At 46.0% G+C, this 26,496-nt stretch overlaps 1 protein-coding gene across 8 annotated transcripts in view; it reads left to right on the forward strand.

Moving 5' to 3' along the window:
- The window catches only part of WNK1 (WNK lysine deficient protein kinase 1), a 2,404,646-nt gene that overhangs the window by 1,823,486 nt on the left and 554,664 nt on the right, over positions 1–26,496 (forward strand). For all 8 annotated transcript variants that reach the window (XM_069628604.1, XM_069628602.1, XM_069628603.1 and 5 more), the window contains one exon: positions 4,959–5,045. In XM_069628604.1, coding sequence (XP_069484705.1) covers positions 4,959–5,045 — 87 coding nt within the window. The remainder of the gene's footprint in view (positions 1–4,958; positions 5,046–26,496) is intronic.

A 26,496-nucleotide genomic window follows, 5' to 3' on the forward strand; every position in this document is an offset into this window, starting at 1 on the left:
TCCAAAAACAAGGGTGAACATACTATTTATAAAAAATCATGTAATCTTTCTCTTGATCATGTAATCTTTCTCTTGATGAGCAAGCTTTGGACCTCAATCAAGTCAATGATGACAGCAAGCTAGTGTTGCAAGTAAAAGGAGTTGATGGGTCAAAATGCACTCCCTCTGAGCCCAATTCTACAATTCAGTGCACAAACACAGAGATATCCCCTTTACAACATAAGCAGTCTCAATTACCCTCTTTTGTCACATCCTTACAGCATAGTTGTGAATCACAAACCGCTCTAATTCAATCACAACTTTCTAATTTATTTCCTTTGTCCCAAAACAAGAAAGACTCAACTGCAGCACAAACAGTCTTTATTCCGTAGTTTCTAATGTACCTGTCCTAGTAGTTGCCAATCCCCAGACAATCTCGAGTTCCATCATTGAACAGGTTCACGCTGTGCCTCTTTTGAAGTCGGATGACATAATCGCCACTGTTGATCCAATTCGGAATTCCTCGAGAGCAACCATATCAAATATGAACGACACCAACCCTCCCAATTTCTCTTCTGATTTGCCATCCTCTTGTTCTAATACAGCACCCCCTTCATTCATGGAAGTTTCTGGCAAAATGAAGTTCATCCTTGGTTAGTCGAGCAACCCATTAGCAAACAAGTCAGCACGTATCAATCATTCATATCTTATGAATGTCTTCTACCAAATGCCTTCATTACGCAGTCTTGTCACAAATGACGTGGATTGGGTTAAACCTTCCAACCACAAAAACAATCGAATGCTTTGTAGATTGCAAACTCAAATAATCGCCAAATTGATAAGGGATCATAGGTCGGTTATCTCTCTTCTAGGATTGGATCGCCAGGTCTTCCCACTCATGGAAGATGCATGGTCTTTCTTGAATTTGTTTCACATACTCAACAAGAGCGTGGCCCTTCGGGACCAAATGGCTTATCTTCAATAGTTTCCAACAATGAAATCCTTGCACAATTAACAACATTTGCCAATGCTCTAAAAGCACTAGCATGGCTGGAACCTCTTATAAAATCAGCCTCCAATGGTGGAGAGGTCTTTACAAATTCTTAATCCAGACCTGTTTCCATCTGTTCATGGAACTGTTGTGGTTCCAAAAACCTATTGTCTTGGTACAACTCGCTATCCCAGCCAAACACACCCTCAATCACTTTCTTACAGGAAACAATGTGCATGACCGATATCCATCTAGATGGATTTTCTTCATTTTGCGGGCTGGCAATTATGATCCATAACAGCCTGAGATTTACAGCCAAATGTCTTCATTCCTTTTGATTTTTTTCTCATTATTTAATTGAATCTAGGGGGTCTTTGATGTACTTGCTTTCTTCTTGTTTCACTTTACTTGAATCCTCAGGGGGTATCTCAAGACATGATCCTGTCTAACCTAAACACAGCACTCACTGATTTGTTTTCATATAACCCGGATTATGAAATTATCATTGGTGGGGATTTTAACTCCACCCTAGCTAAGATTGAGTTTATCCATCCTAAGTCCATTCAGTCTTGCTATTCTGTTAACACCCTTGCACGGGGAAAGAATTGGGTTCATTTCTTGAAGGAGTGAGACTGTACCATCTGCCTCGCATTGTACTGATGCAACATGGCACAGAGGCTCAGCCAGCTCCCTTATAGACTATATTGCACTGTCTCGCCTCTTGTCGTGACATATTGACCCTGTTGTAATTACCAATCCCCATTTGGGCAATCACAGGATTTTAAGCTCCGAGCTTCATCTTGCATTCAAAGGTTTCCAAGCTTTACCTATTCTTTCACTGGCACAGATAGACAGATATGCACTTTCTGTTCACTGGAATCCTGGCCTATGCAGGAAATGGGTATACTTGGTTAATCGTGATCTGCTGATGATTACGGATGTCCTAGCCCCTATTTTTCATATAGAGAAGGTCATGTTGTGGAATCTGGAAATGATCAATTCACATCTTCGAACTCTTTTTGTTTCTCAACTTAACTCTGTTGCTTCCTTTCATCCAAATTAATTTTTACCAGCTATAGCTCAACTTAAAAGATCCAAGAACCAAGAACTTAAGAGCTATGGCTCTCACAACAGATTCTTTCTCTTATTCTCTGACTAGAAAAAACATCATAGCCAGATACAAAATGAATCTCAAGAAAATTTGTTTCAATTGTCATCTTGTCGACAATCAAAAAATGGTTCATCTTCTATGTAAACGCAACACAAAAGATATTTTGGCTATACTCAGAAACCCCACTGATATCATCTCCTCTCGGTTAGATTCTGCTATTGATGGAGCAACCTGGCACAAATCTTTCAAATCCAAATATACTCTACCATCTGACTATACCATGTTTGACATACAATCAATAGTCAACAGCATTCCTTCTCAATGTCCTTGGTCACTGTATGACATTTTATGGGCTATTCACAAACTAAAATTATCCAAATCGGCAGGCCTCGATGGTTTGCCTCCCTGCGTTATAAAAGATGATCCTATCATCCTGGCAAAATTCTTGCTCTTAAGATTTCAGATCATCTTTCGCACAAATAACATTCCACCATCCTGGCTCACCTCTATTATTATTCCCCTACATGAAAAAGGTTCCGTCAATGATCCCGCCAGTTTTAGGCCCATCGCTCTAATTGATGTTGTAGCAAAGATTTTCGCTTTACTTGCTCTCAACGATCTGGAGAAATGTATGACAACCAATCACATTCTCTCTAGATCTCAAATAGGGTTTAGAACAGCTATGGGCACACAACTAAACACCATTATATTATCACATCTGCTGGTGTCTACCCCTCACACATCTTACGGCCCCATCTACATGCTGTCTCTCGACCTGTCTTCCGCGTTTGACAGTGTCATTAGAGGCCGCCTCTGGAATAACATTTTGGCCTATGGTATCTCTCCCAATATTGTCGCGACTATCGCGCTACTTCATCAAAACACCAAGTACAGGGTTCGCATCAATTGTCTGGGCTTCTCTCAGACAGCACTCCCACTGAGCTTGGTGTCAAGCAAGGCTGCTACTGATATCTTTCCAGTGAAATTTTGCGGTCTGCGCCTCAATTGGCTCGCCTTCGCGGATGATGTCATCCTATTTGACTGTACACCCTCTGGCCTTCAAAATAAGCGCAGTTATTTTCATCAGTACTGCTACCTAAACAGTTTAACCATAAATTCTGCTAAATCAAATATTCTTGTTTTTACGTCCAAGAAAAAACTCTGCACATTTAACTGGCATATCGACCTCAATCCTATTCCTTTATCCAGTGGAATGATTTATCTGGTTTACTAACTAACCAACTCCAATTCCTTAGAAAAGTGGCAAACCTTTCTTCATACCAAGGTCTTACATCTTGCGGCACAGATGAAATTGATATTCCACAGACACTGTACATTTTCCCTCCAACCGCTCATAGACATCTTCCTCTTGAAGGTAGAAGCTATCATCCTATATAAATTGGACCTTTACCTTTTGGAAATAGGTCCAATCCTGACCAAAATTCAGGGAAAAATATGGAAAATAGTGCTTGCCCCGCCTATGTATCTGCCCAATGCCATTGTAATGCATGAGTTGGGTCTTCAATCCCTTGCTTCCAAATTTGCATTGAGGATGTTAGCCAATTTCAATAAGATGTCTCATCCTCCTGTTAATTCACTTTATGAGGATCTACACGGAATGCTCGTGAACTCCTGTCCTGTCCTGCTTCGATGGCACTAGTTCACACACACATGAAGCGTATCTTAGCGGCTAGAAACATGAAGACCAAAGATCTAATTGAGGGACCTTCTGCAGTAAAAAAAAAAGGTACTTTCTAAATGCCTGGGCCGCTACATCAGATTGAATCGCAGATTATTCCTCCTTTGAAGAATATGCCAACTTCAGACATGCTCAAGTACCACACAGGCCATACATAATGGGTTTTCCCTGCAATTAAGTTAGGAGTCTTTACATGAGATTCAGAATGGACTGGCCATCAAACTAAAAATTGGAAATGTAAACATTCTCACATGACAGACGGGCACTGTCGTTTGTGGTATCAACGATGTGCAGGAAACATTAAAACACCTTTTTCTCCTCTGTCCATATTTTGAAACTCGGAGAATTCAAATTGTGGGCAACTATATGTTTGGCACCTCAATAACTTCTCGTAATCTCACCTGGGCGAGGTGCATGTGGGGTCGTACTAATGCTATAATATTCTCAACTGTCTTGTACATTACATTGTGGGGCAACTAAATGAACATGAATGAGACTTTACATCTAACTCTATCTTTGCATTGCCTAAGTATGGAGGCAAAGCACATTTTGAGTTTGTATCGCCTTCCACCTTTTATATTATGTTTTCACTATTCATTTATAATCTGATGATATGCATGTTTTCTGTTGTTGTTTTCACATGTTATTTTTTTGATAATTAACAATTAAGTAATTTCTGTTTTTTCACCCTTCATGAGACATATTGTTTGTATCCCATGGTTCATTTAACTCGGAGTACGTCGGAAACTGTAACTGTGTTTTAACATGGTTAGTTAAGTTAGACTCCATAACTCGACTATATAATTTTAGCTTTTATTGCATTTTAGTTTGTCTGTCTAAATTCTATTCTTGCTACGTCTATCTCTTTTGTTCTCATTTGAGAACATCGATGTAATGGCAAATGTCTGTTTTTGGCCTTCGTATTTATGCTTTGTAGTGTGGCTTGTATATTTGTAAAGGCACATGTGTACCAAACAAAAATAAATAAAAGAATTTTAAAAAAGATACTATGGCAACAGGATGTAGTTGTCCTTAATGGATGTAGATGGACATAAAACTGTAAATCATATACTAGCTATGCCTCCGCTGAGTAGCCTATTCAAGTTTGGTTAGTTTGTAATGGAACATGCTCATGCAAAATGGTTTAATATATGTTTGCAACTTTCCTCTCTCCTTAGTCCCAACAGCCACTGGAAGACCTTGATGCTCAATTAAGGAGAACCCTGAGTCCTGATACTGTTTCATTGACTTCTGCAACGGCCTGTGTAAATTTTAATTTTCTTTAAAAAAAGCATGCTGAACATTACATTGTTGTGTCTGAATAGTACCTTGTTTAGTTATAGGTGAATGAATTTCCTATGAGGGATAATTTACTGTTTCACAAACTGTAAATATATTTCTAATGGATTATGTACTTGTATGGATTCCTCATCTTGGATATATCCATATCCTGCTTTGTAGTCTGTGAAAATGTTTTCAATCCGCACAGAGTATGTCTCTGGTGCTTCTGCAAGAAGCACAAAGTCATTGAGTGTGGCTCCTGCCAGTCGATGACCAGCAAGGCCATGAAGAGAGAAGGTTGAAACTCACCCTAGGTCGGTTAGTTTCACAGTTTGTCCTTCACGCCTTCAAAGAAATAATCTAGGAGCTCTACTGGAGACAAGTCTCCTGAAAGGCCCAGGAAACGCTCCAAACATTCCAAGCGGTCGAGATCTTGGAGCAATTTCCATCATTCTTCATTGTCATGAAAGAAACTGCACCATCGTTCCTCATCTTCCCGTTCCTCAGCCGACAAGCGTCGGGTATGTTTTCATCAAGATAAAGTTTATTCGGATAAAATCCATATACCAATGCAAAGCAATACACATATATATATAATTCGAAGTGATAAAATATAATGTCCTTAATCACAGTAAAACGCCCATTAATTAATCTGATAGCATCCAATAATATTTTACGATCAGACATCCACTATACGTTTTCTTCTATACCATGCCTTTCTCAGAAATTCTAGGGAAGACCAGGCAACGACTATAGAAAAAAAAGAGTGCAGGTCAACATTGATTAAAATTTGCTTCTCTCAGCAATGGAGTGATGGTCCTTTTTCTGATGTCCTCATAAGGGCAAAACAGAATAAAGTGTTGTAGGTCTTGTTTTACTGCACTACAGCCTGGACAGACTAAGGACCGCTCATAGCCCAAACCAGTTCCTCCTGTTATCTCTCAACAGGAGGTTAAAGTGGTCCCTGGTCAATGCCCAGCGATCAACAGGTTTGTTATTGTTTAACAAATAAGCCTCAATTACGTCCGGTATAGTGAGTAACACATGTTTTCTGTTAGACTCAAGAGAGAGCCCAATCGATTCACGTTTTATTAAAATTTAAGAACACAAGGCCCTCTTGTACGTGTTACTCTCAGCTACTGTTAGCAAATCGTCTGGGCACTGTAAACTTGGGGCATTCAACTGTCCCAAGCACATCGAAATAAAATTCAACCATGGTACTTTGCACCAGAAAGAGCCCGAGAGTAATCTTTTGATGATATAATGCAGCAAGCTGGCTCTTGAGTTAGACCATATTCGAAGCAAGTGCATGAATAGCTCACATACCAGTCGTCCCCAATGTGGGGTATACCTGGTTCTGTGTGAACAGCGTAATTGGGAGCGGATTTAGGGAGCCCCAATTCTCATTACCCCACAGTGCTGCCCCATAGTTGGTGGCTGCCTTTGTTTGTACTTGATAAACTTCCAGAATTGGATTGAGTGGTTGACCTTGGCACGTGTTCCTAAAACAAGAAATTACACCAAGTGTCGGTTTCATTTTAGTGCTCTGTTTCTGCACATGGGCCAACCCCCACCAATTTTCAGAAAAGCATATGCCTAAATAGTCAAATGTTGACACCCGTGCAATGATGGCACCATTGCTTACCATGTTGCCCATTTTAACTTTTTTTACTTCTCCCAGGGCTGCATGCCATCACTTCTGACTTGCTGGCTTCAAATTGGACATAAAGTTAGTGTAAACATAATTAGCTTCTGGAGGGCTTTCGAGTTATGGGCAATTAGAACCGTATCGTCAGTGTACGCCAACACTGGAAGTGCTTTTGCACCTACATGAGGGTAACCTGCCTTGGGGTCATCCAGGGCCCTCTACATGCCCATAATGTGGAGAATAAATCATACTGGTGTTAGGGATAATCCTGTGCAGTTCCCTTAGGGAACACTGCAAAAAGATTAAGACTACAGGAGTAGGCAGTACACCCAATTGGTAGCAGTCTGCACCACCCAGATTTACCTGGTAGCTGTGGCTGAGCAGTCCGACTTCTCTCAAGAAGAGTAGGGCAGTATATAGAGTATACACAGTAGAGCAAACAAACACTGACCAGAGCTTTGTATAAAAAGTGTATAATTATTTATTTAAAACACACTTTGGGCAATATACTAGCACTCTAAATCGATAACTATTAGACAAGTCAGAGTTAAAACACCACAATTTGTTATACAGATGTGAGCGCGTAACCTGATGGCACTCCAATAGTTCAGTTAAGGGAAGAGAAAAAGGCAGAGCATAGAAATAAAACAGGTCCCAACACTTTTAGGAGTTCTCAGCAAGGGAATAAAGGCAGTATATACTGTAGAGCCAAAGTTCATAGGCCAGGCCCCCTTTAAATGGAGCAAAGCGGAATGTGCCCAGGATCACACGGTTTAAAATGCACTAAAAGTCTTGGCAGAATGTTCAAAAGAGGTTGGGGTGATTCAAGAAGGTAAAGTTAAACGGTCTGGGGCCAACCCAGTTGGAAAGCCAAGGATTTAAGGGTCACCTTGGGCAAACCGAAGAAAGGGAGACCAGGCAGGACACAGTACCTTAAAGAGAGAGGAAGCTCCAGCGGTGGCAGTTGTTCCTGGCAGTGGTTGCAGTTCGTTGTTTCCACCAGGGGAAGAGAGGATCTCGTCGAGGAGGAAACGTGGAGTCGTTGCACTGCACAGGGATGAAACCAGCCGCGGAGTTCGTCGATAAAAGGTGCGTTCCTTTTATTCGCGGTCAAAGTGGTGAAGCTTTGCTATCCGGCCGCCTGGGGGGTTGGCACGGGCGATTCGACCAAGAGACGTCTTTGGAAGGTGAAAGGGGTGAACTGGTTGGTCCCACCAGCTCAGAGGAAGAAGACTCGTCCAGCAGAAGATCTTCTCTTGTCGGGAAAGTGGTGAGGTAGTTGCAGCAGGGCTTCACCGGTGGTGTCGTTGTTGCAGATGGCTCAGCTTCTTCCCTCTTCGGATTCTTAGGTCCTGTGGCGACTTCTGAAGTTCCAGTCCCAAAGGCCCTGCTTTTATGCAGAAAAACCCCCATTCAACAGCCTAGCTGTCACTCAAACATGCTAAGTGTTGAGCCGGGCGGCTCACCACTGGCCCAATCAGAACAGAGTGCGACTTGAGTTGCTAAGGCAACGCAGTCCAGGGTGCCAATTCCCCTCACCACCCATCCTGTGGAACCCAGACAGAGTGGCACCATTTGGAGGGCTTCTCTGGAGAAGTCCGCCAAAAAGTGGAACAAAGGGCTCGACCTTGGTCAGAGTTACAGAGACGGACAAGAACGCCATTTTAGAAAAGAGTTCTGGCAAAAAGACCCAACCGTTAATTTAATATTCAATAAATAAACCGTTGGTATCTTTAACATTGCACCAAAAAGTGGTGCGTTTAAAATCAATGGGAAAATCCCATAGAGAATTTTCTGGTGGAATATTTTGCGTGGTAACCACTGCCACCAGCCAGAAACTCGACAAGGGGGGACTGGACAGTGCCCCCTTGAAAACAGACTTGGGGCAATATAATTAACCCCTTCCAGTACTTCCACAATATGATGGTTTGTATTGGTTCTGTTCACAATTTAGAACTATTAAAGTCAATGGTGACTTTACATGCCCTGGGAGATAGTAGTCAGTCCCAGGGTATGGAGTTTATGTTTGGGGGTCACTATGACACCCCTGTGTTACTGCATTGAGGGTGCTGTGTAACACACACATAAAAAGTAGATGATCCCCTATGGAGTAAAAAGAAAACCCCATAGCCCGTAAGCACAGAGTCAAAGACATACCTCAAATCATGTCTAAGAGTGGGAGAAAGAGAGTCTCACTCTTAGCAGGAGAAAAAAACAAACCCCAAAAATCCAGCAAGCTGCTGGGGGACTCACTAGGTTTGGGAAATTAGCCTTATAAGAGAATTCTCCCTAACAACTGGCACTAGGAGAGAGCCCTGACGGACTCCCGATACAACCTCAAAATAACCTGTGCATTGCCCCTGTTCCCCAAAACGATCACAAGCCCTTCTATCCTCATGAATCATTTGTAGCACTGTTAATAACTCTGCTTAGCAACCCATATAACAAAAACCTGTCACAACAGTGCCCTGTCCACCTTGTCAAATGCAGTGCTCAGGTGCATGAAGGCCAAATGAATCATTTGACCCTTTACAAAGACAGAGGATGCGCCTACAAAGTCAGATTGAGTGCTTGATCGTGTGTGCCCAAACCTGGCCTAAAACCATATTGAATCTCCGAAAGAGCTTGGCTGGTCAAGATCCAGTCCTATAAATGTTGTAGCATAACTCGTCCAAAGACCTTGAAGAAGGTGACCAACAGTGAAATTGGCCTGTAAACCAGGGGGCTTCCAGGATCACCCTTTTTGAATATAGGTTTAATTGCGATTTTCCAGGATTCTGGGTAAACACCTGTTTCCAGAAAGGAATAAAAAGAATTGGGAAGAGTGGATCCCACAGCTCTAGTTCACCCTTGTATAAATCTGCTGGGACTGCATCTGGACCCGGGGTATGATTGTGCCATTGCTGCTTAGCTGCTGTCTCCACCTCCTTAATGGTCAGCCGTATCGAGGACCACCTATCTTCACCCCATACCTAGACACTTGACCCTGATATAGAGACAAATAGTGGCCGAGCCAAGATTTCGCTCCCACATAGTTTTCCCTACCCGCCTTCACTCTCTTATAGGGCGGGCCTCCTGCGACAACGTCCCAAAATTTCTTGGAGTCTTTCTTGGAGACGGCTAGGAGAAGTTCTTCCCATGCTTCATTCACCCAAAAATCTTTCCTAAGTTCCACTAACATTTTGTAATTGGCCGTAGCTCTGATGAGTTCTCCCCTAGGGCTGTTCTTGTTTCTTTAAGTCCCATTTAAATGAGACTGCACAGTCCTACACAAGTCATCAAGCCAGCTGTTCAGCCTCCTTTTGCTTTGTTTAAAATCTTGCTGAAATTATTCCATCCAGGACCTCCACAGTTGTGACCGGAGAATGATCAGGTTTGACTGAGTGTCCTGAGCAAGAATAGACAGGATGTGTTCCAAGTTAGTAGACACCACTTTATTTTTGGTTGCTGTGGGATCGCGCTTTGCCCATTTTGCCCTGTGTTTGCAGTGTGGATTAATTTCACTGTGGTCTAACTGTGGGAGGACAACAATGGGTAGATTAGGGCAGTCCTGTCTTAGCACCAGCCTCAGCAGAAAATGGATCACTGACAATTTCCTGTACGACCATGAAATCCACAATTGGATTCCAGTGTTGGACGTGTATACAGAGGTAATCAGTGGTTGATGACCCCTGGGCGCTTGTCATCTTGCCAGGGACGTCGGAGTGCGGGAGTCTGTTCAAAGAATGCAATCCCAATTCCATGAGCCACATGCTCATTTTTAGACCCCTGGCGTAGACCTGGTCATCCGACATCTGCGAGCGAGCGATCCCTTATGCAAAATCGTCAAGCACATCAGAAAGATCAGTTGGAATCCCTTTGCCCAGTTTCACATTGAAATCATCCCCAGGACCAAAACCATGTGCTCACTCAGTATGTCTAGGATAGAACACTCAACTCAATCAGATCTTTCAGTGCCCCGAGCCGATTGACTTCCGAGGCATGTGGGCTGTTCTAGAAATAACCAAAAACAGTTTGTCTCCCCGCTCAGGAATCACAGTGACATATTGAATACAGGAGATGTTAGCTTCCCTCACCCCAATATGATAGTTCAAGGATGATTTGATCAAAATCACCAGCCCCCATAGCAACAACCTCTATTGTTCTTGCGCGCTGGAATTGAAAGCGAGATAAATCCATCCAGGCGTACAGGTTCCAAAGCCCAAGTTTCTTTTAGAAAAATAATATCATATTGTTATTAGTTATTTATAACACGCTTAATACCCAGAGATTTCTAAGCGTGGACCCGGGGATCTAACCTGTGTTGCTTTGTTGTCTTGCTTCCAAGGCGAGCGCGTTGCCCCAGAGTTATCCTCCCGATAACTTCATATGTGCCACTACGTCCATTCTCTCAGGTTTAGACACAGCCCCTGCTATGTTTCAGCTGAAGATGGTAACCACCTTCTTGGAGGAGTAGGTAGGTACTTCCCCAGCCAATTTAGGGGCCTACTCTGACCTTGAGGGGTTTTGGGTTCCCACCTCAGGGGCCCCTTGTCAGTCCAATTCTTGAATGCCTGACAGGGTCTCAAAGCGTCTTGATGCGATAACTGCCCCTCATTCTAGGCGCCTCTTGCCCCTGCACTAGGTGGGTGACTTACCCCTGCCCTCCCTCTAACCACCTCCCAATCGTCCTGCTGTAAACTTAGAGCTAATGTGCAGGGGATCGAAGGAAGCAAGGGGAATAAATATACTCACGTTATTGATACACTTCATATTATATCGATAGGGGCTGAGCGTGGTAAATAAATAATCCAGCATGGCTGGGGTTGCTACTGTGACAATCACACAGTCAGCCTCTCCCTGTTTGGCAGTGTTACCCACCAATGAGGCTCTATTTGCCATCAGAATGCCCCGTGGATTGATCCTCATACCAGGTAAGTGGGTGTTAATCCAATGTGTTTTATTTATTAGTGAGATTGTTGTCTCTTCTGCCCCTTCCGCCAAACTAGGGACACCAGTAATAACCCCCACCAGTGGTGCAGCTTCAGGCAAGAGATAAATGACAGCTTGATTTGACTGCGGTGTTGCTGTATCCAATTGTGCAGCCGGTTTAGAGGTGGTGTGTTGCTTTGGTTCTTTGAGCCCTTTTGCTTCATTAATATTTCAACCCTGCTCTGGGGAATATGCGTGGGGTCTATTTAGCTTGTAAACTTTGTGCTTCCCTGGGGCTTAGTCTGGCGTTTGGACTGTGCCTCAGTAGCTGGTCCCGAGGCCGAGCCCCTACCAATAGCCACACTGCAAGCGGAAATCACCTGTTTGAGATCCAGGATGTCATTCTTCATCCCTCTGATAAGATCATCTAGGACACTCGGGGAAATATTGAGGGCATTTTTTTAATGATGAGATGCCATTCAATTCAGGGCCCAATTTCTTATCCAGGACTTCTTCCAAAATCATAGTCACTGGTTACTATGTCGATGCTATTGCCCACTTGTAAAGACGATGAATGTGACAAGCCTCTGCTCTCATTGCCCCTCTCTACAGGGCTATTTCTTTTTGGTGTAGGATCCGACAGCGCAAAATGTAACAAATGGTCTGCTCCAGCCCCAACAGACGGCCACTCAATGTTGTGCATGGAGGCGGGTCCCCATTAAGTGTTGGAGTTAGTGTGAGATGAAACAGTTCATATGCCCTCCAGATCACTTGTGTGGGTTGACGCTACTTCGATTGCCCTCAAAGTGTTCAAAATTTGTTCCTCAATTTTCCCTAACATTTGTTTTCAGTATTCGTTCAGGGTGTACTGATGGAAGATTAGGGCGCCTTTCGTCTTTGGACCACTTTGGCTCTGCTTGCTCTTTTTGGTTTCGATCTCGGCTGGTAGCAAATCTCTTGCCTTGCGTGTTGTCATAATGGGTCCCACTCTCGATGCACACCCACCGGGATAAGCCAAGGCAACCCATTATTGGATTAATCTAGTTAGGCAGATCTTAAAATATGAATCTATGGGAACCACGAAGCCCTGCCAAGAAAGCAGGGCAACACAGCTAAACAACTGCACAGCTAGGCAGCACACTCCCACCAGAGTAAACCAAAGCCGACCAGGCCCAGCCAGACTGGGCACCCTAGAACAAGGGTCTAGTGCACAGCCAGAGCTGTCTGGTCAGTCAGGGGCAGAGGTTAAACAAGGAGTGTATGGGTTGTGCAAAATATGTGGAGTGTACAAACTATGCAAATGTGCAAATTATGCGAGTGTGCAAAATTGCGTGCAGGTTAGCATGCACCAGACACCACAGTGCCAGTACAGGCAGGCAGCAAACACCCACACGTGCGCAAAAACCGCATACAATGACAACAAAAAATTAGCTAAAATACATTGCAAATAAGAGTCTAAAAAGAGTTCATAGAGAATCGCAGTTCATGGTGTAAGTTCATTAAAGTTCATAAAAAGGTTTGCATACTAAAAAAACAATCAATGTTACATTTCATGCAATAAAATGTAAGTAATATGTATATTTTCGATCATGGGAACAAATATTTGAGTTCAGTGCAGGTCAACCGACCCCAGTGATAGTTAAAGCGGCACTTGAGTTTTCTGAGTTATCCGAATTATCGGGTTGCTGCAATATTGCACAGCCCAAAGTGATCAGGCGAGCAGTTACGCAGGCCATTTGTAAACGTTTTTTTTCAGAATGGTGAGCAATTGGGCTACAAGTCGTCATTCTCGAACGTGCCGCTAAGCAAGTCGAGCCGCCAAAGCCACTAAATTCATTCGGGAGCTCCTCACTCTGCCCTCTGTCATTGCCCAGGCACTTTGCTTACTGGAGCTGTAAAGCCTCAAGTGGCAGTCTCCCCGCCTCACAAGACTCCAACGGACCACTTTCCTTCCCACGCCGCATTCCACGCTGGGAAGGGGATTAAGTAGTGAGGTACAGCAGGCAGGCAGCATGCTTCTCCTCCACACTAGTGATGGGAATGAAAACAGTAGGAACTCTCAGGGGAGGACCAGGACAGACCACTTCCTCCCGACTTTGCTTTCCTGAAAGAGCGCCTCGGCGGCCGAATGGCAAATGTTCTGTCAAAGAATCATTTATTTTCAAAGGTAGAGCCTCCCGGTCCCTCAAAAGAGCCAAAGAAGGCTAGTGATCCCACTGTGTCTTCCAAGACCGGCAGGGAATCCTCAAAGGCTGCGACCCATGTGCCCAAAAGCCATTGTCCGAAGAACTCTGATAGAGACCCTCCTAAGGACCCTGTTCTACCTTTCCATACAGCTATGAAATTGGCAAAAACCCGACCCCACACCTGCTGTTAACAAGGAGTTGGTGAAAAAGTACAGACCTTCATCTATTGACCCTGACTTTCTTTCCAGACACCCAACTCCAGAGAATTTGGGGGGTGTCCAGATGGCTACTTGCACCTTATCCAACCATTACACCAGATAAGTGAGAAAATACAATGCACTAGCCAACAGGGTATTTTTTCTGCGAGAAGCATGGCACTGAAAACCATTAATGCAGTTTGTGCTGTGGCGCACACCCGCTAATAGCATTATTGTTTGTTATTTTAACTAATTTGCTTTATTTGCTAATTTTCATACATTTCCTTGTACTCTCGCATCGGACCAGGTCTGAGTGTGCATGGCCTCACAGAGGACCCTGAGGCTTGTGCTTGGTACCGGCATTCCTGTTTACATTTCTTACCCACACACACTGGGGGAGGCAGTCCCTCTTCCCTGTTCGTAGCAGTGGCAGGGGACTGGCTACGGTTATATGATGTGTGTATTTAGAAAAGCAGTACACAGACAGCGCAGCAGTGGGAGAGGGCCCGTTCTGCCGAAATTGCGCCAAAGTTAAGCCTGTCTGTGCCCGTCCAGGTTACGGCTAGACCCAGGGGCTGTCTGTCTGCATGTTCCCACCACTAGTCCCATTCTCGTATTTTAGCTATTGCACCTGCAGATACGGTATTCCCTTTGAATTTATTGCGCTACACGTAACGCGTTATATGCTAGTTCCAAGTCACCTTGGAGCATTTATTTGCTCAATTCACACTCTCTGGTTTCACATGCTGACCACGTTTTATATCCTTTGTAATGATGTTCCAGATTTGCTCTGTGTCACTGAAACATGTTTGACAGCTACTTCCTCCCCCTTGTTTCCCCATTTCTTGCCTGGTGGGTATAATATCACTCACGTAGATAGAGGGGGATAGCTATTAATCTTAAAGCTACCTTAAAGGTCACTGTTGTGCTGGTAGTCAATGACTTGGCTATGGAAGCTTTTTTAGTGTGCTTGGCAATATCTGCTTCTTATTTTGGTCACTTGTTTATCGTCTGCCTGGCCCCTATACCCAATTCTTGCTCCCTTGCCTGGTATTTGAATCCTTGCGTCAGCTGAAATATGTCAATCTTATTGTGTTAGCCGATTTTAACTTTTTCAATCCAACCCTCCTCTTCCCACTCTTGATTTTTTGAGAGTTTTGTGGATCTGGGTCTAACTCAACATGTTATTGAACCCACTCACCTACTTGAGGGGATCCTGGAGCGCATCTTCTCAGCACTCTCGTTCTTGTAGTTCTTCCCACAGTCCCCGTCCCTCAGTCTGATCACTTTTTGGTCCCGTTTTTAGTGCCCATTGGAGCTTCCCCGCCTACATCCTCTAGCTGTGCTTTTTTACGGAGGAACTGGCACGGCATGGATGTCTTTCTTGGCATCTGTGGTCAAGACACAATGATCGGCCAATGGTCTTTGGCACCTTATTTCAAGTGCTTTTAGCTACTGCTGATCAATTGGTGTCTCTTAAATCCATGCAGCTGCTTGGCTGTCCGTCATAGTCGTGGTTTATGCAAGGACTGTGAGTGGTGAAATTGAGGCTGCATCAAGCAGAGTATAAGTGCATTCCTTCTACAGTTCCTGTGACAAAATGACCTTTGTTTCACTTTCTAGAAATTATAATTTGTAAGGCTAGCCAAATTTTTACACAAGATTGAAACGCCACCCAATCAATCGAAAGAGCTTTTTTCTGCTGTTAAATCTTTCTCATCTACTGCTCGCTTTTTGACAACAGCTCCTGCCTCTCATTTGCACTGTGATGCACTTGAGTTTTTTCACTCCAAAATTGACATCATTCATGGTTCTATTCAGCTCCCTCAAGCTAGCCCTAGCTTGGCTGCTGACTGTCGAAGCCAACTAGCTACATCCGCCTGGGCTACCTTACCTGTATTCACTGAGGAGGCCATGCTGGAGGCTATCACTCATTTGAAATCTGCAGCTCCTTCAGACCGTTGCCCTATTCGTTCGAAAGGATCTTCTGCCTGAGATTTTTCCTTTGGTGACTCAGGCTGTAAACCTCTCTTGTTGTTAAGGGCTTATACCTAGAGAACACAAGCAGGTTGTTGTGGTCCCTTTTAAAGAAGCCATCACTGGATGCTTCTGTTCTAATTTCCGTCCTATTTCCTTGCTTCCCTTTTTCATGAAACTTCTTGAGGCTTTAATATCTCCACTTCTTTCTGGGTTTCTTGAGTCTTCTTCTGTGCTTGACCCTTTTCAGTCTGGTTTCCGCCCTGGCAGAGGCACGGAGTGTCTTAAGTATCAGTGATGGATGACATGGCCAGGTTGGTCGATGGAGGTGGTATGGGGGCCCTGATTCTGCTTGATCTATTGGCAGCCTTTGACACTGTTGACCACCCCATAATCCTATCCCACCTTGCCTCCTTTTTGAACAACAGGGGCAAATCAGTATCTTTACATCCATTTATCTCTTCTCTCTGTTCTGACTTGTAGTGTCCCCCAGGGGTCTGACTGGTCCCCAATGTTATTTAACATCTATTTGCAGCCTCTGGTTGACCGCATCCGCTCTCACGCTTTCAGGTGTTACTCTTATGCAGACGACACTCAGATCCTAGTCTGCTTAGATCGGGACCGGGAGGAGGTGTTGTCTCGATTTTGTGACTGCCTGGCAGCCGTGGGAGACTGGATGAGTGCCAATTGGCTCAAACGCAACAGGGACAAGACAGAGGTCCTGATGGTGGGTGCTTTTTCTGAATCTTGTTCCTGGTCCTCTGCTTTTTGGCCATCTTCTCTGGGTGAGTTTCCTATTCCAGTGACGGTATTGAAAAATCTTGGGATCTATCTGACGGCTTCTCGATCTATGGCATCAAAGGTAAGTGCAGTGTGTCAAACTGGAAACTTTCTATTGAGGGTTCTTCGGATGCTTTTGCCTTTTCTGCCCTCCTCCCTTTGCCCTCAAGTCGTGAACTCCCTAATTTCCAGCAGGTTGGATTATTGCAATGCCCTATATTTGGCTTGATTCATCCTCTTCAACTGCTTCAGAACAGGGCTGCTTGGACAGCCACTCCTTAAGGTTCTCATATCGGTCCAGTACTGCGTTCTTTGCATTGGCTCCCGGTGAAACAAAGAATAGTCTTTAAATATCTGTCTTGTTCACCAGGCATACAACGGTGTTGGTGCTGATTTTCTTCAGGACAAGTTCACACCGTATATTCCCTGCCGGCCTCTTCGGTCCAGCAATGACTGCCTAGTCGTGGTGCCCAGATATCGTCTTCAGAGTCGGCGGTCAGGCTTTTTCAGGTGGCTGCTAGTAAGCTATGAAATGGTCTTCCTTTAACACTGAGACAGACTATCAACCACTTACACTTGCGCTGCTTACTTAAAACTCTACTTTTTTGTTAGTCAACGTATAGTTAGCGTTACTGTGAATATCCTCGTGCCAAGATGTCTTTGCGTGAGCCTGCGCCTTATAAATTTAACATAACTTAACAAAATACACATATGTACTGTATAGAATGCCATTTCCCAAGCAGCAGTAAAAATTCCAAAGGGGAGAGGGATGGTTTTAATAATATCAGTAATGGCAAGGAGGCCTCCTGCCAGTCCCTCCAATCACGGCTTGATTAATCAGACTGCGTTGGTCAGTGTATGTGCTTGAGTGCGGTAATCGGAAGATTTGTATAGTCACGCAAGTCTGGATTTGCCCCAGACGTCCAGTGAAGGCTATCAGACCTCCCCTTTGATGCGTCCACCCTTTTTTAACCAAAAGCTGCTGATGGCTTAGAAAAGCAGCCATTTGTCAGCTATAACACCCACCTACGCAGGCTTGGAGAGGAAGTTCTTTTCGCCACTAATCCTCTTTATGACCTGGGTGAAGAGGTCAGGCTACCCAAAGAGGACAAAGGTAGTTCTCGCATGCCTCCATAGGCCTTGGAGGAAAACCTGGTCAAGCAGCCATCTCCTCTCTGTCCTCTGCCACAATCCCAAAAACTCTCTGAACAATTTTCTCACAGGACCCTGGTGGGAGGCAGGTTGACCCAACATCTGTAAGTATGGTGTTGCATTACTTAAGATTCATGGGCACTACGGACAGTGACCCAAGGGTACCGTCTCCCATTCCTAAAAAGGCTTCCACAATGTCCCCTGACCGAGCAATCTCTTTGGGAACCAGATCTGCTTCTTCTACAGTTGGAGAAAGGTGCTGTCAAAAGGGTACCTGTAGCAGAATAATACAATGGTTAGTACGCTACCTATTTTCTGGTTCCCAAGAGAGATGGCTGACTGCAACCCATCTTGGACCTAAAACGCTTGAAGAGGTTCCTCGGGAAGGACAGATTCAAGATGGTTGCTCTTTCACAGATCCTCCACGCCCTTCAGCTCCAGGATTGGATGGTGTCATTCATTCTTCAAGAAACGTACTTTCATGTGCCAATACATTGCAAGCACTAAGTACCTGAGGCTCTCCAATGGCAGTTCTCACTATCTGTTTCGAGTACTGCCTTTCGGGCTGACCTCCACCCGAGGTTCTTCATCAAGATAATGGCGGTGGTGGCAGTGAATCTGAGGAGAGGGATTCACATCTTTCCCTACTTAGACGATTGGCTGATCAGAATCCTTTCTCCTAAACCGGCTCTGGAACATCTGAACAGCACCTGCCACTCTCTCCACAAAATCGGGGCTTCTCCCTCAATTTCAAGAAGGTCGCAAAAGCTGCAATTTATTCAAGCGGTCTGGGACTGTTCCTCTGGGCAAGGCTTTGCCTCCCAAGTTGAGGGCTCAACGTAACATTCACAGGGTTATGAGATTTCAGAACACACAACAGCTACCGCCATTCGAATTTCTGAGGTTGCTGGGCCTCATGGCATCCTGCATTTCCCTGGTGCCAGAAGCCTGCCTAAGGACGAGGTCCTTCCAGTTGTCCCACAGATCCCAATGGTCACAATTCTCAGGCAGGTTGACGGACCTTCTTCAGGTCCTGTGCAAGGTTGCACAGGATCTCCTCTGTTGGACCTGCAAGGAGAATGTGATGATAGGGAAACCTTTTTGGCAACCCTGGCTGGAGATAACAGTAGTCACAGATGCCTCCCTCACGGGCTGGGAAACTCACATGAGCGATCTTACAATCAGCTGTCTTTTGTCCCCATCCGAATCCCCACTGCACATAAACCTTTTAGAACTGAGGGCAATAAAAATGGTGCTGATGGGCTTTTTGCCTTCTATACAGGGGAAGAATGTCCCGATAATTACTACAATAGAGGGGCCATGCATTACCTCAACAAAAGAAGGTGTAGGATCACTACCAGTGTGCAGAGAGGCAATGCAGCTCTCGTTTTGGGCTGTACAAAATGGGATTTCTCAGTCAGCTGTTTGTCTAGCCGGAGAATTGAATACGACAACGGATGCGCTGAGCAGGCAAAGCACGCTCTCCCACTGTTAGGAAGTGTTTCTCTTTTAGCAACTTTGCGTCCATATTCAATAGACCCCAAAATATGTTGATTTTGTTTTTGCACCCTGTCTTGACTATTTGCAGCAAAGTCAAGCCTTCAGCTTCACTCCACTGGTCTTTTGCTCACTGGTTATGGGGAAACGACTAGTCCTTCAAACTGTCAGTACTGGGAAACCTGTTTCCCTTAGTGTTTTGATTTTATCTGTTTAGGTAACTTTCATGTTGCACACAGTACCTTACAGGGTAGTGCGATGGGGATACTTTTGCATCACCCTATACTCCTATGTCCCATCCCCTTTCCTCCATACTTGTGGGACATTCCGTCCTTCTGGACGGGACCGGGGCACTTTTGTTAAAAAGCATCAAAAATGAAAATGTTTGTCCTTGTAACCCCGCCCTCCTGAGCTCCGCCCCGCGCATCACCATTCAGTCCTTTTCTCCGCACGTTTGGGGCTGTATGCACTTACATCACTGGAAAAGATTTTTTGTTCCTGTTGTCCTTCTCTTCTGCTCCAGTTCTGTGGTTGCTTAGTCCTCCGTCCATGTCAGAGCGTCTGGGATTTGTATCCTGTTCTTCATGCGAATCCCCATTCTCTCTGCTTGGAGTGTCTCGGTCCGGACCATCGCTGGGATTCGTGTTTCTACTGCGATTCCCTCTCTGTCCGGGCACTCCAGTGCGGTCTTCTTCGGTGGGAGGACGTTTTTCACCGAGTTCCGCCACCTCACCTTCAGCTTTTCATTGACGAAATGAAGAGATGCCCTGTAAGTTCATTACTTTTTAGGGCGCCACGGCCAGGGGACTTCTTCCTGGGGTCTTCTAGGTCCGGGAGGGACTTGAGCAGCTCTACCACCAGGGGTTCCCCTGAGGTGCCTCATAGGCCTAATAGGCGTACCAGGGTTTTCTCTGAGGGTTCTCACGACGAACCTGCCAAGACCGGAGCACTTTCCGAGGTTCACCTGTCGGGTGCTAAACTTCAGCCTAGTTCATCTGTGGCTTTGGACACCAAGGTTCGCTCTGAGGTATCCGTTTCTGGAGCTTTTGGTACCAAGCCACGGCTTGAGGGAGCTACACGTACTGGGATGAAACCCGAGGTTCCTTTTTTTGAGGCTAAGGTCTGTACCAGCGAAACCGAGGGACCTGCTCTGAAGGTCTTGTCTGTGAGGTGGATTCCACAACATTCCCGCGCTCGGTAATGCGGTGATACCGGTTCTGTTGAGGGGGCAAAGAAGGTGGTCATAGACTGTAACTCCTGTTACCGGCTCTGCTGAGGTTCCTCCTCTGGAGGCTAATTTTGGGGCCACCTCCAAGATGTCCAGTAAACATCTGAGACCCCCCAGTACCGGCTCTGCCGAGGATCCTTGTGTCAAGGCTAAGGTGTTACTGAAGTCCCCTGACCAGCCTGAGGGGACGTTTGCCTCATCTGCACATGTGACGCAGTTCTCCACAGGCATCGACAAAATGACGTCCCAACCCTCATGGTCCACTGGAGCCATTTTAGATTCTTCCCTTACACCTATGTTCTCGACGACTGGTGCTGGGAACCTTATTTTTGGGTTAATCTGTTCCGCCCTTCTTATGACTGGCGTGCTCGGATGCCGCTGCCTCATATCGTCTCACTTCCACCTACTTCTGCTCCATTGGTCTATGCGGACCCGATTGGTGGTGGGCCTTCCTGGCAACAATCCTCATTGCGTTTGTGGGGGTATGTCCTGTATGAGAGGCCTCTGCCTACCCCAGCACCCAAACCTACATCAGAGGATGTATTTTTGGGACATTTCAGAGGCTTGTGCACTCTGACCCTATGAAGGAGTATTTTAAGGCTCTTTTCAAGGAAATGTACCCTGAACCTCCGGCTCCACCTTCCACCCTGGTGGTTCCAGCAGCTCCTTCGGTGGTACCACATCTTCCTCTTGGTCCGCCTCTAGCGCTTCCTCCCCTACCCCCGCTGTCTCCCATAGAGAAGACACTGGTAAAGCGGGATAGCACTTCAAAACCTGTGACGACCCAGCCGTCTGTTCTCGATTTGCTGGATGATGCTCAAGCAGATCAGGATAGCGATGAGCAGCCCTGCTCTATCAGAGCATTTCATGACTGAGTCCTGGATATGATGGCCCTCCTCGACATTCCAGTACCTAAGTCCCCCGCTCCGCCACAAGAGCGCACCGGCCTGTTCCTCCAGAAGGACGTTTTGGTTGAGGCCTGTAAGGTCTGGGATAAGTCCCACACCGGGCTGCCTATTAAGAGAATTGACGCCCGTTCGAATCTCCACACCTCAACGGTGGTAGCGGCGGCCATGCTTCAATCCAAGCCAGCCTCTGCGACCTCATTCTGTCCAAGGAAGACAAGTTTCTGGACTCCTCGGGCAAGAAAGTCTTTGTCAACTCAGCACTTCGTCAAGCAAATACCGAGCTCATCGTGGCTGCAGCTAATATGAAGCTATGGAAGGAGTTTGCTGCTTTCCAGGAGTGTATTCCTGCGGATAGGCTAGGCGACTTCAAGTTTGTAGGACGCCAGGGTGTTGGCACAAGATTTGCTGGAAGCTGCGGCACACCATGTAGATGCTTCAGCTCAAGGCCTCATGGTGGGAATTGACACCTCCGCCAGGCATGGCTCCATGCGACGAAGTTTTCGAAGGAGATGCAAGATAAAGTTCTGGACGTCCCCCCACCCCCCCCCCCCCCCCCCCCGACGGCAAGGAATTGTTCCATTATTCTACGGGTGAGGAACTTACAAAGACCAAGGCGAGCACCCAAACCGCCAAATCTTTGTCTGTCCTGGCAAAGGTCCTAGCTAAGGCCCCTTATACACAGAGATCAGGGTCTCATTCTCGATCCTTCTCTGGCTTCAGGGGGTTGCAGGACCGCCGGGCGTGTAGAACTGAACCTCTGGTTGGCGGCACCCGTCAAATACAACAACGTGGTCGTTTTTCTCTCGGCCATCAGCCTCCTCTCCAGGAGCAGGTAGTCTCCTTGCCGTCAAATATGCAAAATGATATTTTTTGTCTGTCGCACGAGACTCCGTTGGGAGGACAAATCTCGTCTCAACTGGAGGCGTGGCAGACCATCACCGAAGACCGGTGGGTTTTGTCTATCAGGCAGGCTTTCGCTTGCCTCCCCCTCCCCCCCAATGCACCCTTCAATCCTCCCTTCCAACAGATCGGGACACCCTCCCTCAGAGCCGAGGTTCAGAAGCTTGTAGACCTCAGGGCGGTGGAACCTGTTCCCCTTGGGGAGCAAGGGGAGGGCTTCTACTCTTGTCTGTTCACGGTGCCGAAACCCAATCAGGCTGGCCTGCGCACCATCCTCTACCTTTCCCAGTTCAACCTTTCTCTTCCCCAAGAGAAATTCAAGATGATCACAGACTGCCAAATAAGGTCCTCTCTTCGGAAGGGCGACTGGCTCAGTGTAGTGGACCTTCAGGGCGCGTATATGCACATCCTGATATGGAGGCCGCATTGAAAATATCTGCGGTTCTCCCTGGGAGGGGAGCATTTCCAGTTCTGTGTGCTCCCTTTTGTTCTCAGCTCGGCACTGCGCGTCTTTACGAAGATGATGTTGGTCATCGTAGCGTTCCTTCGGCTACAGTGTGTTCATGTATATCCGTATTTGGATGACTGGCGCCTATGCAGACCTTGTCCACTGGCGGCTTTGCGCAATCTCCAGTATCTTCTCCAGCCTCTGTTCCATCTTGGGCTGTCGGTGAACTGGCGGAAATCTTCCATGACAGTCTCCCAAGACCTGATTTTTCTGGGTTTCCATTGGAACACGATCGACTCCAGGGTATATGAAGGCCTATGACCATTTTTCTGGCGCTGAAAGCTTTCCAACCATCCATCACGAACAGGGTGGTCCGCATTTGCACGGACTACTCAGTGTCGATGTTTCATATCAACAAGCAGGGTGGCACCAAATCACCACCTCTTGTGGACCTTGCCATTCAAATTTGGGAATGGGCCATCCAGCACGGCATTTGGCTACTGGCGGTTCTGATTTCGGGTCAATTAAATGTGACTGCGGACTGTCAGCCGACAGATGGCGGCCAACTATGAGTAGGACTCCCCGAGGAACTTCTCAGCTGTCTGACTTGACGGGCTCAGATTGGCCATCTGGGACACACCTCCCCATCTGGCACCGCCTTTCAGGGCTCCTCTGATTGGTTGTCTCCCAACCTATCGACACCAATCCCAGCTTCCAGCCCCCACAACGCGACGTTGCCATAGCGACGGACGTCTTCTTTTCGTATTTTTTTGCCCAATCGGTCAGTGCAGCTCACGAACGCAGCCCACTCACAGGACACGGCTGTCTTTCCAGCCTCGCTGGCTCTTCGTGCTCACTGGAGCTTCACTCTCCACTCTGCCAGGTATTCATTTACTTTTTTAATATTCATTAGTTTCCAGCAACCGGTTTCGGCTTGCAACCTCTATTTCATAACTTGTTTTCTTTCATATGTCATTTCCTTAGGATTCTGACATATACACCAGTCCTGAATACGGATTTTTGCTCCTACACGCGACCACTTTGGTTGCATCATTCAATCCATCCCATCCTATTGCCAACATGGGAACTGCCCATTCCACAGCGGTTCCACTTTGCACTATCACTTAGGTAAGCAGCCCACTGCCTGACATCCCCATTTTCCAGCACCCCTTCTCTGCCTCTGTTTTCCTGCACCAGGGGGTTGGACCGGAACCATATATGGTCGATTGGGGCCTAGGTACTTTGTAGTTGAAGGGGACAATGTGCCATTATTTCCCATTACCCTACAGGGACTCATCTGCATGTTGTCAGAGTACCCCTTGTTCATAGGTTAAGTTTACCTGGCACTGAGTAGTTTTTTGCAGACATGACCAGGGTCTCTGATCTGCACTGAGACGAGAGCATCCCACCTACACCTGAAACTTCTTTTTGTATATAATTGTTCATAGCTCAGTACACTTGATTTTAATTGTTAGGAAGATTTTATCCACTGTTAAAAATGTGAATTACATGTTTGATTTAATTCTATGTATGTATTTTCCACATTAAATGTGTTTTCAATTGTTATGAATGGTTATGACTCTGTTATATACAATTGGGTGTAGTGGTCTTTACATAAACAACGAAGTTATACAGGTATTGGACCGATATGGTACTAATTCATTTATGCCGTTCATAGGCCAATCCTTGACGTACCAGTACTCTTTTTTTGTGAATGTAAGTCTTACTAGCCCCTTACTGGTACGCCACCCCTAGGGCAGACCACTGCCACCACAAAGTGGCCACCTCTTTTGTAATATATGTTATTGGACAACCACAGTTGTTTAGTGGTCGAGTACCCCACATGTTGGGGATTTACTGATTCAAATAAAATAGCCATACTTAGGTTTTCTAGTAGAGCATTTCCTTTTTGATTTTGCTTTACTCCTTCATAGCTAGATCACTCTAGTCCCCTACCTGTCTATACTTTTACCTGGGTCCTGGTGCCAGTACGTGTTCACAATCTCTGGTGCAGGAGGCACAGATATGGCCGAGAATGCAACCTTAAGCTACTCAGAGGAGGAAACCATTGAGTTAATCCGTGGTCCCTCTCTATTTGACCCTCCGGATCCTAATCAGCCCTCCACCTCATCCAGCACAGCTGAGGATCTATTAAAATTGAAAAAGAAGGCTTTTTCGCACCAAGCTCCACAGTCACTTCCTCAGGGAGTATTTGAAAAAAAGTATCATACCAAGTGGACTCATAGTGCGAAATGAACCCAGGTTATTTTTAGAAGATAAAGATTATACCTCAAATTTCAGCTTTATTGCCACCAAGTGCAGTCGGGACCTTACGGTCCTTACCATTACCACTGCACGACGCATCAGTACAGAACTACAAAGAAACCTAACGAGGTTATACAGTTATTGGACCGATATGGTACTAATTCATTTATACCGTTCATAGGTCAATCCTTGACGTACCAGAACTCTTTTTTTTTGTGAATATAAGTCTTACTAGCCCCTTACTGGTACGCCACCCCTAGGGCAGACCACTGCCACCACAAAGTGGCCACCTCTTGTAATATACGAGTAGGAACTGAACATGGAGGTACTCTCCACCATCTTTCGACAGTGGGGCACTCCGGAAGTGGACCTCTTTGCGAGTTCTACGAACGGGAAACTTCCTCTTTATGCATCCAGGAACGGTCTCAGGGCCTCATCCCTACGGGACGCTCTCGAAATTCTGTACCACAACAATGAAGGCCTATGCCTTCCCGCCTCTTTCTCTGATTCATCAGTCACTTTGCAAGCTCAGGAATACATCGAATTGCACTCTCCTATTCATAGCTCCTTGGTGGCCAGCCAGAATCTGATTCTTGGAACTTCAGCATCTGTCGGTTTGTCCCCGATCCGACTGCCGTTGATTCCCAACCTGCTTCACCAATGTGATCAGCAGATGTGGCACTCCTCCTCTCAATCATTCAGCTTGGCAGCCTGGTGCCTGAATTCAAAAGCTTAGCGCGGTTTAACTTTTCCGAAGACGATATGCGCATTATCCAAGCAGCCAGGAAACACTGTACGAGGTCTCAGGCCACAGCAGTTCTGCTGCATACAGCTGTCCCTGTGCCCCTCATGCGCACTCTCACATGGGCCTGCTTTTTATTCCCCTTGCCCTGCTGTCCTCGCGCTCGTACCATCTCAGCTGATCAGCTGTTCTACCAGAGTCCAGCTGCACGCAGTCCTCGCGTGCATACCCGGAAGCGGCACTCAGCAGTTTCTCATCATCTTCAGTGATCCTCGCGCCGTCAGGTGCATCCCTGCAAAATCCTATCAGCTGTTTTGTTCCGTCGGATCTCGCGCTCACTGCGCACCTTCTCCCTCGTGAACCCTGATGTTCGAGATAGCACTGATCAGGCACCCAGCGGCAGCAGCTCCTCACCCTGCAGAGGTAAGCCCTGTGGCCCCCTCTTTGCCACAGCCCCCCCCCTGTGTATTGAGACTTCTAGAAGAAAAATGAAAGTACTGCATGCCCAAAAGAAGATTCTGATGTTAAAATGGAATTGACATTTCAATAACCGTGAAAGTTGACCTGACCTGAGCCTTGCTGATTGGCTCACCCCT

The sequence above is a fragment of the Ambystoma mexicanum genome, chromosome 12 (assembly GCF_040938575.1).
Source record: "Ambystoma mexicanum isolate Mex_15411 chromosome 12, UKY_AmexF1_1, whole genome shotgun sequence".
NCBI lineage: Eukaryota > Metazoa > Chordata > Amphibia > Caudata > Ambystomatidae > Ambystoma > Ambystoma mexicanum.